Consider the following 14,118-nt stretch of genomic DNA (forward strand, 5'->3'; position numbering starts at 1 on the left):
AGAACTGATCCGAGCTGTCTCAATTGTTCATACAGAAGAAAGTAGATTTTATACAGACAGTTACATCTTCTGCTTGTTAAGCCTCAACCTCAAAACCATTCACCACATAGGAGGAATTGTACGGAAGAAAGACAACCATTTAGTGCTTACCTCATTGATGACCCAGTCCCCAAACTGCAGCCTGTGTGGATGATACAACACTAGCTCCAAAATACCAGTGACAGTGAAACAGGCCAGCATAAAGCTGGTAGTGTCCCAGCTGAATGCCTCTTTCCCTAAATCAGAATTAAAGATGCAAACCTGGGTTTTCCCAAAGCAAATATTACTGTGAACTTTCTATTTCCAGATATTACAGACAGTTATAGTATTCTGCACCCTCAGCAAGTTTGCCGATGACACCAAGCTGTGTGGTGGGGTCCACACGCTGGAGGGAAGGGATGCCATCCAGAGGGAACTTGACAGGCTGGAGAGGTGTGCCCATGAGAACCACATGAAGTTCAACGAGGCCAAGTGCAAGGTCCTGCACGTGGGTCGGCGCAATCCCAAGCACAACTGCAGGCTGAGCGAGGAATGGATTGAAAGCAGCCCCAAGGAGAAGGACTTGGGGGTATTGATTGATGAGAAGCTCAGCATGAGCTGGCAGTGTGTGCTTGCAGCCCAGAAAGCCAACAGTGTCCTGGGCTGCATCAAGAGAGGTGTGACCAGCAGGTCGAGGGAGGGGATCCTGCCCCTCTACTCCACTCTTGAGAGACGCCACCTGGAGTACTGCATCCAGCTCTGGGGGCCCCAGTACAGGAGAGACATGGAGCTGTTGGAGCGAGTCCAGAGGAGGGCCACGAAGCTGATCAGAGGGATGGAGCACCTCTCCTATGAGGACAGGCTGAGAGAGTTGGGATTGTTCAGCCTGGAGAAGAGAAGGCTCAGGGGAGACCTAATTGCGGCCTTCCAGTACCTGAAGGGGCCTACAGGAAAGCTGGAGAGGGACTGTTTATCAGGGAGTGTAATGACAGGACAAGGGGTAATGGGTTTAAGCTGAAGGAGGGTTGATTTAGATTAGATGTTAGAAAGAAATTCTTTACTGTGAGAGTGGTGAGGCACTGAAACAGGTTGCCCAAAGAGGTTGTGGATGCCCCATCCCTGGAAGTGTTTAAGACCAGGTTGGATGGGGCTTTGGGCAACGTGGTCTAGTGGAGGGTGTCCCTGCCCGCAGCAGGGGGGTTGGAACTAGATGATCTTTGAGGTGCCTTCCAACCCTAACCATTCTATGATTCTATGATTCTATGCTGCACACTTTTCTCAGTACTTGATCTAATGGTCACACCTTGAGAGAATGGTTTAGATACAGCAGAGTCGTGGTACCACTGCAAAGCCAACGCAGCATTGCGAAAGAAAGCAGAGAGACTATTTATGGAAATAAGAAGAGAAGTTAAAACAGATCACGAAGCTTTACACAGGAACATTTTTGTATCTTACACAGGAAATCTGTTCTCAGACACACATACGGAGAGCAGAGGGAAGGGTGGCCAGCAGAGCATTGAGTTCTGCGCGTCCACAGGGTCACAGAAAGAACATCCCCAAAATGCAAGAATGCAGGGGGGTATATTTTTCTTAACCCTGAATCTTCAGTAAATGACAAGAATGGGTCTGGGAAGGTCAAACTGTGTCCACTGCTGGCTTCAGCACATGTCTTTCATGCATCTCCTCGGGAAGCGTTTTTTGTACAGACTGAGACGAGCATTTGAACAGAGAGATTTAGACAAATATAAATTAAATATATTTAAAACCAAGTCTAAGGAATTCTGCTCCATTTTGGACTTTAAAAAAACGTCTCCACCATCAATAAGTAGGCCATCATACAGTGTCTTTATTAGACGAGAGATGGATAATAGTTTTTCCTGATCCAGTCTCATCCAACACAGTCCTTCCCAAGGGAAACAAATACTAGACAATAATTGAAAGAATATTCATCCTAACGAATAACAACGCTTATCATGCTCTTCTAAAGACATCAAAGTACTTCAGAAAGGTACGTAGTATCACCTGTAACTTTCAGATAATGAAACTCAGTCAATTAAAGCTAGCCAGTTAAGTCATTCTTGACTTTATTTTACTTCTACCAGTTATGTCAGTAGTGTATTTTAACTAACTGACCTACTTATTTCAAAGGTATGCTGTGCAGGACAGGGTAGTACTAAGTGTTAGCAAGTATGGCAAGAATAAGTGTCCGGTGGAAAGAACCAGAAAGCTCCGATCACAGCCCAGTCCTGTGTCTCTGTCATGAGACTTGCTCATCACTGCTGGAAGACAGACTTTGTTTTTCCTTAAAACGGGAGAAGAGGGGAAAATAGAAGAGAAAGTAAAAAGGAAAAAAGAAAAAACTTGGAAAAAAACTCCTTTGGAAGGAAATCAAAAAACACACAAGACAATCTCGATGCCCTGCACCAGTCAGAATTACTGATAGCATAGGTACAAGCAAGAAATACACCTGGAATTGCCGAAATCACCAAAATTACCGGATATCTACATCACTATAGAAAATACAGTGTTTTGTAATTCATTCACCTTGAAACACCAAGGATCAGACAGTAAGCAGAACAATGTGATACCTAATGAAGATATATAAATTATATAGAGGCATCATCTCTTTACTTAGTGGAGATCAAACCAGCAAGTTTTCTGTGAACTGCAGATAATTTCATAGCTGTATTTCTATAATATGCACAGGAAGGAAGGGGAAACATCTGAAGTTATTTTTATTTCCCCGAGTCTTCTGGCTATACTGTATGAATGCTAGGGTGGGTCTGGCATTGTCTGAAATGTGTCAGGGTCCTTTTGCATAGCCTCATTTCCTTCTTCCTGTTGCTAGGAAGGATAGTTAAGCATGAAAAGCTCTTGTTTACAGTACAGGACCATCCTGTTAAGCACATGAGTTCTCTTCCTCCATCTCCTTTTAACCAGCCAAGGGTGCAGTTGTGTTTATGCTGAAGCCAGTAGCACAACTCCAATCAGAGGGGAACTGGAAGAGGAGTTTGAATCTCTCAAGAAGCCCAAACATAACATACTGTGGTATTCTGACCAGAAAAAAACTTTATCATGCAAACTACATCTCTAAATATTTGCAGAACTCATAAATTCACATGCCTCAAACAAACCATTGCCTAGAATGTAATGAATTAGAAGAACCAGAAAAGTAAAACCAAGTCACATCTCATCGCCTTCTTCTAGGAATCCTAACATAAACATTCGAGATTAGTGCATAAGGACAACTGCAGTACCTTTTTCCTGCCCCCACCAGAAACAAAACACACAGGGGGCTTGGGAGTTTCCATGGCAGGCAGCAATCTTTCCCTCCAGCCTGAGCAAAGGCAGCTGCAGGACTGGCTGGGAAGACCCTGACTCAAGAATTAAAAATCCTAGACTGAATCCATACAACTGAGATTCAAAACCCAAATAAAAACATGACAAGACATATTCTTGCTTTTAACTACCACTTAGAAATGAAATTTTACAATAGCTCCACGGTGTTTAAAACAATGTATCCGCACTTCCTTTTGATTAAAAAAAAAATCATTTAACAAACCCAGTTATTTTAAAAGAGGATAAAGAGATCAGGAAGTCCTAGAGGTTACAAAAGGTGGTTCCAAATGCTTTGATTTCTATGAACTTGTAGATGAAAGGAACCTTTTGCATATACTATATTCCAAAATCAAAGAATCTCAGCCCTAATCAGGATCCCACAGGCAAACTGAAGTAGTAACCCAAACCCATTTGCCAGAGACATTGATCCCATTCCCTGGCCACCTCAGCCTTTCTCTTTCTTGTTGCTTCTACTGAAGAGGCAGATCAGGATGCTACAGGACATCACTAAGGATACCTGGAAGACAAGATAGGAGGCTACAGCTGTGGAATCAACAGAGGTGCCTAATACCAACTCCGTGTGCTATCAGCCAGCAATAGCCTGGGTGCCAGAGGGATGCTGAATCAGTCTGGCACTGCTGATAGATTCATACTCAGAGGCTCGTATGAAATCTATTATCTTCCTGAAGTTCACTACAAGCAGCCTTAAAACATAACCTGACTCAGAGATTTGCTGCTGGGAATTTCTTGATCAAGGCAGGGCAATTCAAACAGATCACTTACTCCTGTAAAAAAATAAAAGCATGTATAATTGATGGCTAAGATAAAATTACATTCCCCAGTCTTTTAATTTACATGTATAACACATCAGGCAGAACCTTCTGACCTACTTAAATATATTGTTCAAATGTAGTTATTTCTTCAATACTCTAATTATCCCAAAGAGAACAGAGGAATTAAAAAAAAGGTTAAAAAAGGAGACTGTTGTACCAATAGTAAGTGCCCTTGACTAGCAATAGAGCTCATTAGGCTAATGGCAACACGTCGCTCAACAACTTCACAGTTATGGTGCAACTAAGTCCTTGGTGGTTGTTTGCAAAAAAGGGGAGGGTGATACGGAAGGTAAAACTGCCCGACTGGAAAACAGCATCGGTTTTCTGTTTGCCTGGAGAGGGGGGCAGAGGGGGGTGATCCCGGCTGGCAGGAGGTGCTGCTCCTCCACCGGGATCAAAGCCTCCGGGGGTGACATCAGGGCTGGCCACCGCCGCACGGCGGGAGCCACCCGGCTCCTGGAGGCCATCGGGCTAATTACGAAGAACTTCAAAAGAAACTCCACGTTTCCCGTCTCGCAAGAACTCCCGGGGAAAAAAAAAAAAAAAAAAAAAAAGACAAAACCCCCCAAACACCAAGAAAGAGAGGGAAAGAAGAGATGGCCACGGTGCCCTGCACAGAGGGAGGCCGCATCCCGCGCGTCGCTCCGCGCCCGCGGCCCCTCGGCAGCTCCGCGCCTCAGGTCCCGCGGCTGTTAACCCTTTCGGCCCGCGCTTCCCGACCAGAGCCGCAGCTGACCGCCGCTTCCCAGCGATACAAGTCATTCCAGGCTCCCGCAGCGCTCCCGTCTCACCTGGGGCTGCGCTTTTCACCCCCGCAAACACGGACGGGCCAGCGGGGCGAAGACCCGCGGCTGGGGATGCACCGCGCCGCACCGCGGGACGGGACGGGACAGGGCAGCCGCCGCCCCCTCGGGAAGCCCGCCCGCACTCCTGCCAGCGCTGCCTTTCCGGGCGCTGCGCGATAACAAAAGTGGGACCCCCGTCCCCCCAATCCCCACCGCGCTGCCCCTGAACCACCTCCCGGCAAGGCTGGCCGCGATGCGCGGAGCCTGCGCCCCCGGGCGCGCAGCCGCCGCCGCCTCCCCCATCAGGCAGAGCCCGAGCTTACGTGTGAGGATCATGGTCTCCTGCCTGCCGCCGTGCCTCCGCGAGGCTGCCTGCCTGCCTCCCTGCCTGCGCGGCGGCGGCGGCTCGCAACTGACACCCGGCGCGGAGGAGCTGAGCGGCGCGGCCGCCCGGCCCCTTCAGGCGCCCCCGCCCCCGCAGGCAGGGCCCGCCCCGCCGCCAGCCCCGCTCCGCGCCCCGCGCCCCGCTCCGCGCTCCCCCGCTGCGCAGGGAAGGACACTTGCGCGCAGGCAGGCGCAGCCCGCGCAAGCGTTTACCTGGTCACGACCCAGGTAAATAAAAGCAGAAAGTGACACCCAACTCACCCCCCCCCCCCGTTGCACACCTGGGGGGTCAAGGGGAACCTCACAAATCAAAGGTAATGCGGTCAAAGACGATCTAATGGCTTCTGTCCCCTTTGCTCCTTCGTGATTTTTAATGGCTTTCAGCTATTGCGGTGGCCTTTTACGCAATAGTAATGTTTATAAAAAGCAGTTAGCAAAGCTCTAAATACTTTTTCCGGGAAACGTACAGAAGAGCGCTAATGGAGAAGGCAGCGTGGCTCCTTGGTGGTATAAATTGGGGAGGGTCCGGAAGGCCTGAGCAGCCCCAGGCGCAGAGGATGCTGAGCCTTCGGCCTGAAGCAAGCTGTGCAGGGTGGCCTGGGGATGCTGGTGCCTCCCTCCCCGGGCAGCATGTCGAAGAGTGCTGTGAAGCGCTGAAAATGCCTGCACACCATCAAAGTCTCAGTCCAGACCTGGATGGAAACCCAGCAAGTGTTGCCCCTATGGGGACCACAGCACGGCATAGGCATGGCTTGCAGACGGCAAAGCAAAGCCTGGCTTCATACCGCTGTGCCTGGGAGTCGCTCCCTACACCATTTACTGCCTTGTATATTTTGCAAAGATGGTTCGAATGCTTATTTCTTGGTTGATGCTCCCATTCAGGGCTTTGAAATGGCACAAAATAGCTACTTCTGAGCAGCTGCCAAACTATCAGCATGGAAAAGAGTACTGTGAAATTTTGCAAATATCTGGGTCCCATCAAAGATTATGATTGGTTCGTTTTCTCCCAAGCTAACATTGTGTTTTATACTCAGTGTTGTTATTCTAAGATTCAGTTGTCGTTTCTGCACTACGATCTGTCAGATATAGAGTATATATGGTGTGATGCCTGAGCAGGCAATTTGCTGAAGAATAAACATCTCCCCCTTCTATAGGCTGCAAACTGTGGCCAGTTGGCTATTATAGTGTTGTTTCTGGAAACCCCTACACAGCTCCAGGTCATTAATTTACTTTAATAGCCTAGAAGAGGATGGAACTGTACTATATCTTCAAGCTTGACTTTACATAACGTTACCCACTTAATCAATTACCTCTTCATATCTACACTCGCTCCAGCTCTTTTTGGCGTAGCCACATGTACCTGCTTTTTTGTTGTTAGGCACCAGGATATATGTTTACAAGGTAGGTCAGGCCCATAAAATGTGAATTCTTAACTCTAACACAGGGAAGACAGACATATGCTACACCCCAGCTGTTGAACAGACAAGGTAATCCCAGTCTAATTGGCTTTCTGTCTGTATTGTCTATAGTTTTATGCAGTTGGTAGACTAGGAAGTGACAGAATAATCATGATGAGATGGAAAACGCTGGTTGCACATTGTGCGTGATTTTCAGAGTGTGAATTCTAGAAAAGAGAAACTGTTTCTCCAATAAGTGTCCTCAAAAGGAAGGAGAAAAAAAAAAAAAGGAAAAAAATATCCAGAACATGTGGGAAAGCATGCTGGTACGAAGGCATTTCCACCGCAATGATAATGCTGGAACCAGAAGACCACCATGTGTCATGTTAATACCCTCAGTAAAAAGCTGGGTTTATATTTGTAAACACGGACTGCCTAGGCTGCTTCCTGGACCAAGCCTGCATCTCTGTAGAGGAAGCTTTTGCACAGGACCCACAGGAAGCTTTTGAAGGAGGAGAGAATGGACTTTGTGGAAAAAAATGGGAAGGGTTTGGAGGGTTTGGAGGCAGTGTGAAAGGGAACTGAAAAAAGCTAATAATGAGAGGAGGAGTGAAGTAAAATCTGAAGTGAGAGGTTTGTGCGATAGATGCAAAACAAGAATTTGAAGTCGGAGAGTTTTGTTTGAGGATTCTGAAAGGGGTGAGTGACGAGATCAGTGAATACTTGACAAATGTGGCCCAGACACAGAAGCTGGGAAGCTCTCAGTAGTTAAATCAAGGCTTATCATTCTCACCTCTACCACTTTGTAAAATAGCAAATGAATGATGGTGTTGATGATAAAACACTATGTTTGTACTTTAGTTCAGCTCTCCTGTTCTGTTTGCAAAGCTAATCAGATCCCACAGTAAAGGAGGAATCTGCATCCTCATTCAGTCTTTGTGGATTCCCTCAGCAATGTCAGAACCACCGACTTTTGTGAGGGAGCAGCCTGTCTGCTGGGAGGGATCATCACTAAATAGATGCTGGAGGATTATCGCTGACCTGGATTAGATTCTTGCTGGTAATCTGAAAGAGAAAGGCTTTGATTCTAGTTTGTTATCAACCCTTGAAGACATGCAGTCTCTCTGGCTTGCATTTTAACTTGGAATCTATAGGGCTGCTTAAGCAGGCGTATTTTCGGAGCTGAAAAGCAAGGCACCCGTCTCCCATCCGCTGTAAAACGTGCTCAGAGGAGCATTCCACCTGAGGCATGGGTGTTTAGCAGGCTACAGCCACCCTAATCACTCATCCGTCTTTAAAGAGCGTTGTGAAATCAGTAGAGCTTTGGCCTTTAATATTTTTATTTCTTTATCTCTCTGGCTATTCAAGCAGCAGGCATCTGCCTGCCAGAGACACAGGATTTTAGAAGTAGCCTGCCTAAGAGGATTGTTTCTGTGGAGTACTGTTATCCCTAATGCAATCAATGAGCTCTCGCTGGATGGTAAAGTAATTGTAAAGGATTGCCCGACAGGCACAATTATTCACTTTAAAAGGTGAATTCTCCTTCTGTTGTAACTGCATAAGGGAATGATTCGCAGGACGGGCATCTAATAATAAGGACTTGATTGTCCTCTGTTTTCCTCCCAGGCCCAAATGCCTTAATGGTTAACTGTACCCTTGTCATCCTTTTTCTTCTAAATAGCGCCGTACACAGAGAAGCCCCAACTCGTAATTAGTCAACTGACCTGCTGGTACAAACACAGGATTGTCAGACACATGATTGCAATTCTAAATGCTAGTATTAATAGCCTCTTAGCAGCAGCATGATAGATTATAGAGCAGTTTCAACCCAAGTTTCCAGGCCTCTGGCTCTAGGCTTGGATTCCTTGTCAACCAGGGTATTTGTGTGTAGTATTTCCACAGTCCAAAGTACCTTCATGTTCCAACCATTGTCAGTGAAATAATTAAGTTTGCATTTTTTAGCACTTGACTTTACTGAAAAGTAATTATTTAAAGGAGTCTGTAATTGTTCAGGCCTCTTGACAAAGAGTGTTTGCACTATCACTTCTCAGAGATAAGCGGTATTAAAAGGGTCTTGCTTTTAGAGAAGGGAAGCTATTGTTTCACTTACTAGAGAATCACAGAATGAAACAAAGCATCTTTCCAAAGTAGTTTTTAATAAAATACATAGAAAATCATTATATTGCATAAGCATAGGTGCTGCTCTACTGCTTGTCATTGATGGGCTCTCTGCTCTAGAAATCTTCCTTTAGAAATAAACAGTATTAGAAATATTACTAGCTCATTGTATATAGGGGACTCTTACTTGTATTTGATCCCAGGCAACATGTAGGCATTTTTTCTTTCTTTTAGCAGTAAATAATAAAGAAAATTAACTTTGCCTTATTCTTTGTGGTGCATATAACTGACTATTTTAAAAGGAGCGGTAGTGCACTGTATACTTTTGTCTGCTTTTGAATGCCCTCAAGCACCATGAGTTCAACAGTTCAGGCTGAAAATGAAATTACCAGATTCACACTGAACTTAAGAAAGGCTCTATTATGTGGATGCACAAAAGGATGAGAAATAAAAATGGATTATATTGTTCAACAAAGATACAATTTGGTAAAATATAAATAGAGATAAACTGACATAGGAGGAGGAGGAGGAGGAAGGAAAATAAATATTTTCATTCCATTTTAAACACAGAAGGTAAGCTCCTTAGCTTACATGGAATACCATTGGCTTATAGAAATTGGTGGAGATGTAGAGTATCTTTTCCATATTGTGTTTAAGATGCTGTCACTGGTTACGATTTATTTTTTGAAGGCTGCAAAATTTTCTACTGTTGAGGGGTCTGCCTTCCCTTCAATTTAAAGCTATATTTTTACCTTAAAAAAAAGTGATTCACCTTTGGAAAAATAACCTACTAATTTAACTTTCAAGAAAGTAGGGAAAGCAGATTTGGGTAAACTAAACCTTATTTAGAAGAAGTACTAGAGGAGGCTAGGTAGAATTTCTAACCTGTGATGAAGTCTCGGAGATGATCCAGAGTAAATATATAGCTTGTGGCACATAGATGAAGTCCTTCTTCTTTATAGTTAAAAAAATTCAGAATAACTGTTCTTTTACTGATAAAGACAGTATCCATAATTGATCACTGCTTCACAACAAGGAATCTGAACCTGAAATTATCAGGACTAACACCTGTATGTGGTGGAAGCGGTCGTGCCAACGAGACCTAATGGCTATGCAGGTCACAGGGACCCACTCTTAACACACTCCATTAGCAAAAGCTCTAACAAAGGTTTGGTGCCTCTGCCACCGCACCGTCCCTCGGGTCAGCTGTGGTAGGTGTCTCGGTGGCCGTGTGGCAGCAGAGCTCCGTGGCACCAGGAGTCGTCCCTGGCCCCTCTCCTCTCTCTGTGGGTCATCTGAATGGCAGTGGCTGTGCTGGGATTCACACCCCTCCTTCCCTTCCTCTGCGTTTACGAGGCACGGTGTGCAATGAAGTGGGAGAGGAAGACAGCACAAAGGATGCTTTTACTCAAAATATTAATTACAGAGTGAGCAAAAGATAAGCAATCTGATGATGGTGTATAACGGAGGTAGGATATATAACTCAGCTTTGTGTTGCTTGGGAAAGAAGAGGTTATTTTCAGACCAATGCTCTTGTTTTCACCCTGTGTTCTTGTGACAACAGCTATATCAATTCTAAATCAACCATCTCTTCCATCTTCATTTTTAAGCAAATAGATTTTACCTTCTACCTTTAAAATCACCAGTTTCCAAGGCATTCCAATGGTAAGATGCATTTTTTTTTAAAACCTCATTCTGTGTTCATGCATGACCTCTGGTCTGATGAAGAAAAAAGGTCAGCTTTCACAGAAAGACAACAGTAACCTTCATTAAAACAAGATGTAAGATGCAAGTTGCCCACTAAAGTAGATGAAAACTGAAAGACCGGTGCCTTAAACATGTCAAAACAGTGGTTAAAAATTGGTTTATGAAGCAGCTGTGTTGTTACAGTACACACGAGATGCTAGACCTTTCAGCATGATACCCTGGGACAGACCATGTCAGCCATACAGTGCCCAGCTGGGGTTAAAAGGAGTAGAAGGGAAGGAGAGAAAGTTTCCTTTTTTTTTTTTTCTTCATTATAGTATGTAAAAAAATTATGAACAATGAAAAATTTCCTTTCAAGAACAAAGTTTTTTTTTTACTTCCATCTTCCATCTTGTGTGATGCAAGGCTTTTTAGTTAAATGAACTCTATATTCATTAAACTTATTTCCTCTGGAGGAAATAGGCACATGCATCCACCTGGGCCAGTTGACCCATTATGTGAAAGACTGCTGCTGTTTTAGCCTTGGGGAATCTCCAAGACTCAGGAAATCATTTTAAACCCATGACTCAATAAAGCACGATAACTATGGCAACTGGAACACATACACTGTGATGGCTAATTTCACCTCAGCATTCATCAGGGGAGGTACTAGCTTGATACTATAGCGTGGAGAGTAGCTATCGTTAATGTAACGTGAAGCTACAGAGACAGGGAAGAAGGAAAGCACATGTTAATGAGCCCAGTGAACAAAGTCAGGCCTGGTGTAAGTCAGGACAGATTCATAATCCTTCTTGGTCCTGTTCTTGACAGCACACTAGACTGAGACTCAAAATACCTATCTGCAGTCCTGTCCTGATTTAATTTATTGCACAGCCTTGGTCTATCCACTCCCTTTCTCATACTTCATTTTTCCCTAGATAAAATAGGGAGAATAATACGTGCCTCTTTTCGCAAAGCCCTTGAGATGTACTGCGGAAAGTGCCGTATGAGATTATTATGCTGACGCTGTGCCTAATAAAAATCCTCTTGCAGATTGCCAGTTTGACTGCTTCTTTCATTGTCCGTGCCCATGCCCTTGCGTATTGTAACTGAAAACCAGCTTACAGCAGCGATTGCCTTGCGTTTTACTGGGAGATGCGTACATGCAGACAGTTCCTTAAGAGCATCTTAAGTAACTTGCTGGAGTGTCAACACCCATAATGATGTCTGAGGAAAGACGAGAGAAGTGGAGGGGGAAGCTAGCTGTCTTGCCAGCAAGAACAAACTGAGTTGGAGAAGATTTATTAGGTGTATATTACCCAGATAAATGTGATCCTGACTTGAATGAGAGCCAGCAATAGCAAGGGGAGAGGGTCAGGCAGAAAGAAGTGGCTGTTTGGCCTTCGTCAACAGATTCTAGACCTGACAGAGATTAGGAGGAGTAACAGAATTGTTGGGGTGTTCATTCGTCACTCGAAAATTTAGGATTATGAATTCTAAATGGATGGCCAGTTTAGCTGAAAAATGCTTCCTCCTCCTCCATGCTACATTTCTCTTTTTATGCCAGCATGTTACGGAGAGTGAGAGTACTGCATGATATTATTTGTGAACATGATACAATACATAGAAGTGACTGACAGCTTAATAGGAGCTTGCATGTTTTACAAACAAAGACACATATTCTGTTACATGACCACAAGAAAAAGAAACATGGAAAGCGGTTAGTTTGCTTTCATATTTCAACACTGTCACATTATGAAGAGCTACCTTTTTTACTCTGCTTGTTTCTGCGGTTTTACTTTTGCCTTCATATCATTTTACAAAGAGACACGGTAAATGAGTTTGTTCTTGAGAGAGCACATCTCTTATATCTAACCTCAGCCCAGAGCAGTTTTTAAATATCTAAATTCTGAATTAAAAAAAAAAAGAAATTCTTTTACTATTCCTTATTACTGGGAATATATGAAAGAGCATTATTTTTACTAAAGCAAAAAGAAAAATCAGGGTCCTCTCATATTCTGAAATGCCTTTTTTTTCATCAGACTTCAAAATGCAAAGACAGGTAGCAGTGATTGGAGAATGCTTTTACCTAAATCTCTTTGTCCAGTACACCTGACAAACTGAGTTTACCTGGCTGTTACTTTAAACTTTACAACAGTTCTGTCACTAAAGCAACAGAGCAAACCCTTCACTCGCTTTCTGTTATTTTAAATCAAAAATGCAATGACGGAGATTCTCTGCTGTTGTAGATGGTCATTTTTGAAGCCGGTGGTTGCACAGTGATTTGCAAGAGCTAAGGAGCTACCTGTGTAACTCTGTAAAACACAGTTTATTCTAGTGTAATGCACATTTAGCTTCCAGATAACAGGCTTACTCGTTCTATAGCAAATGATTCACATTTTTATACACCACCTTTAGTATAGGAACAAATGCATCCTGAAGAACCCCTTTCTTCCTCCATCACCACCAAGTGCCCAGCTGCCCTGGTATAATGTGACATGCCCTGTGGGGATCTGACAATATGCATCCATGGAACAGATACAGCTCTGATGTTTTTAAAACCTTTTTGCCATAGGATTCTTTGGGTCTTTTATTTCTGATGGTTTTACTGAAGATTCATTAACATATATGATGGGTTGTACAAAACAATAAGCCTTAAATAGATATGGAACCTAGTTATTTCTTCATGAACCGCAGTTAAATGTATGAACAACATTATTTATAGGATGTGGTGCCAACAAGGGTATGGGTCATTTCTGGTCTTGTACTTCTAAAATGAGAAGGATCTGTTTTGAGAAAAGTAACACAGGAGAAAAAAGTCTGATGCAGCTAACCTGCTTTTTGTTTGATCACAACTTCAGAGAGGTCAAGGCAGGCAGGGACATACCTGTGCTAGGATCAATGGAGCAAGTGATTAACGGTGATAGGACGTCCTGCACCTTTCAAGCTCAAACCAGAACTTTCTCTCCTTTGAAACAAGAGCCTGTACATCACTCAGTAGAACTACATTTCTCATGAGCAGCATTAGAGTATAGAAATAGTCTCAGTTTTCTTTGCTGAGGAATCCTTATTTTTTCCAGATACAGAAGGTCTATTAAACCTGAAGATTAACAGTGCTCTTGGCATCTGATTTTTAGTCAGGAAGTATAAACAATGACTTGAAAGGTGTATATGCAGAACTTTCCATCTGATTTACCAGTAGCTCTTTAGAATCTGTCATGCATGTCATATTGACCTTACAAACTTAATTACCTAAGCTCTAAGAAACCACAGCTCTAAGGAACCACATGCTTGCCTCTCAGCTCCTTAATGTAAATCAGTGACAGCACTAAGAAAAAGCCCGAACAAAGAACATCCTGAAACATCCTGAAAACTTAGATTCTAACAGGTCAGAATATGGAATTTCCCAGCTGTTGAAGTAAATTGAATTCTTTGGAAAATATTTTGAAATAAAAGCCACATCTCACTTGGCCTAGGGTGCAAGAATCCCATGTGTCAAAAAATTACGACCCAGATACCCCAAAATCTTAGATTGTCTTGAAAGTAATCAGTTTTAAA

At 43.7% G+C, this 14,118-nt stretch overlaps 1 protein-coding gene across 6 annotated transcripts in view; it reads right to left on the reverse strand.

Moving 5' to 3' along the window:
- Nucleotides 1–14,118, reverse strand: part of DLC1 (DLC1 Rho GTPase activating protein) — a 236,988-nt gene that overhangs the window by 34,859 nt on the left and 188,011 nt on the right. The window contains exon 1 of one of the 6 annotated variants that reach the window (XM_054823301.1): nt 5,299–5,434. The exons of 4 other annotated variants lie outside the window; for them this stretch is intronic. In XM_054823301.1, coding sequence (XP_054679276.1) covers nt 5,299–5,311 — 13 coding nt within the window. In that variant the 5' untranslated portion in view covers nt 5,312–5,434. Of the gene's footprint in view, nt 1–4,981; nt 5,003–5,298; nt 5,435–14,118 lie in introns of those variants that run through there. One more of the 6 variants, XM_054823303.1, reaches the window with a different exon arrangement.

Source organism: Grus americana, chromosome 4 (assembly GCF_028858705.1).
Source record: "Grus americana isolate bGruAme1 chromosome 4, bGruAme1.mat, whole genome shotgun sequence".
Classification (NCBI taxonomy): domain Eukaryota; kingdom Metazoa; phylum Chordata; class Aves; order Gruiformes; family Gruidae; genus Grus; species Grus americana.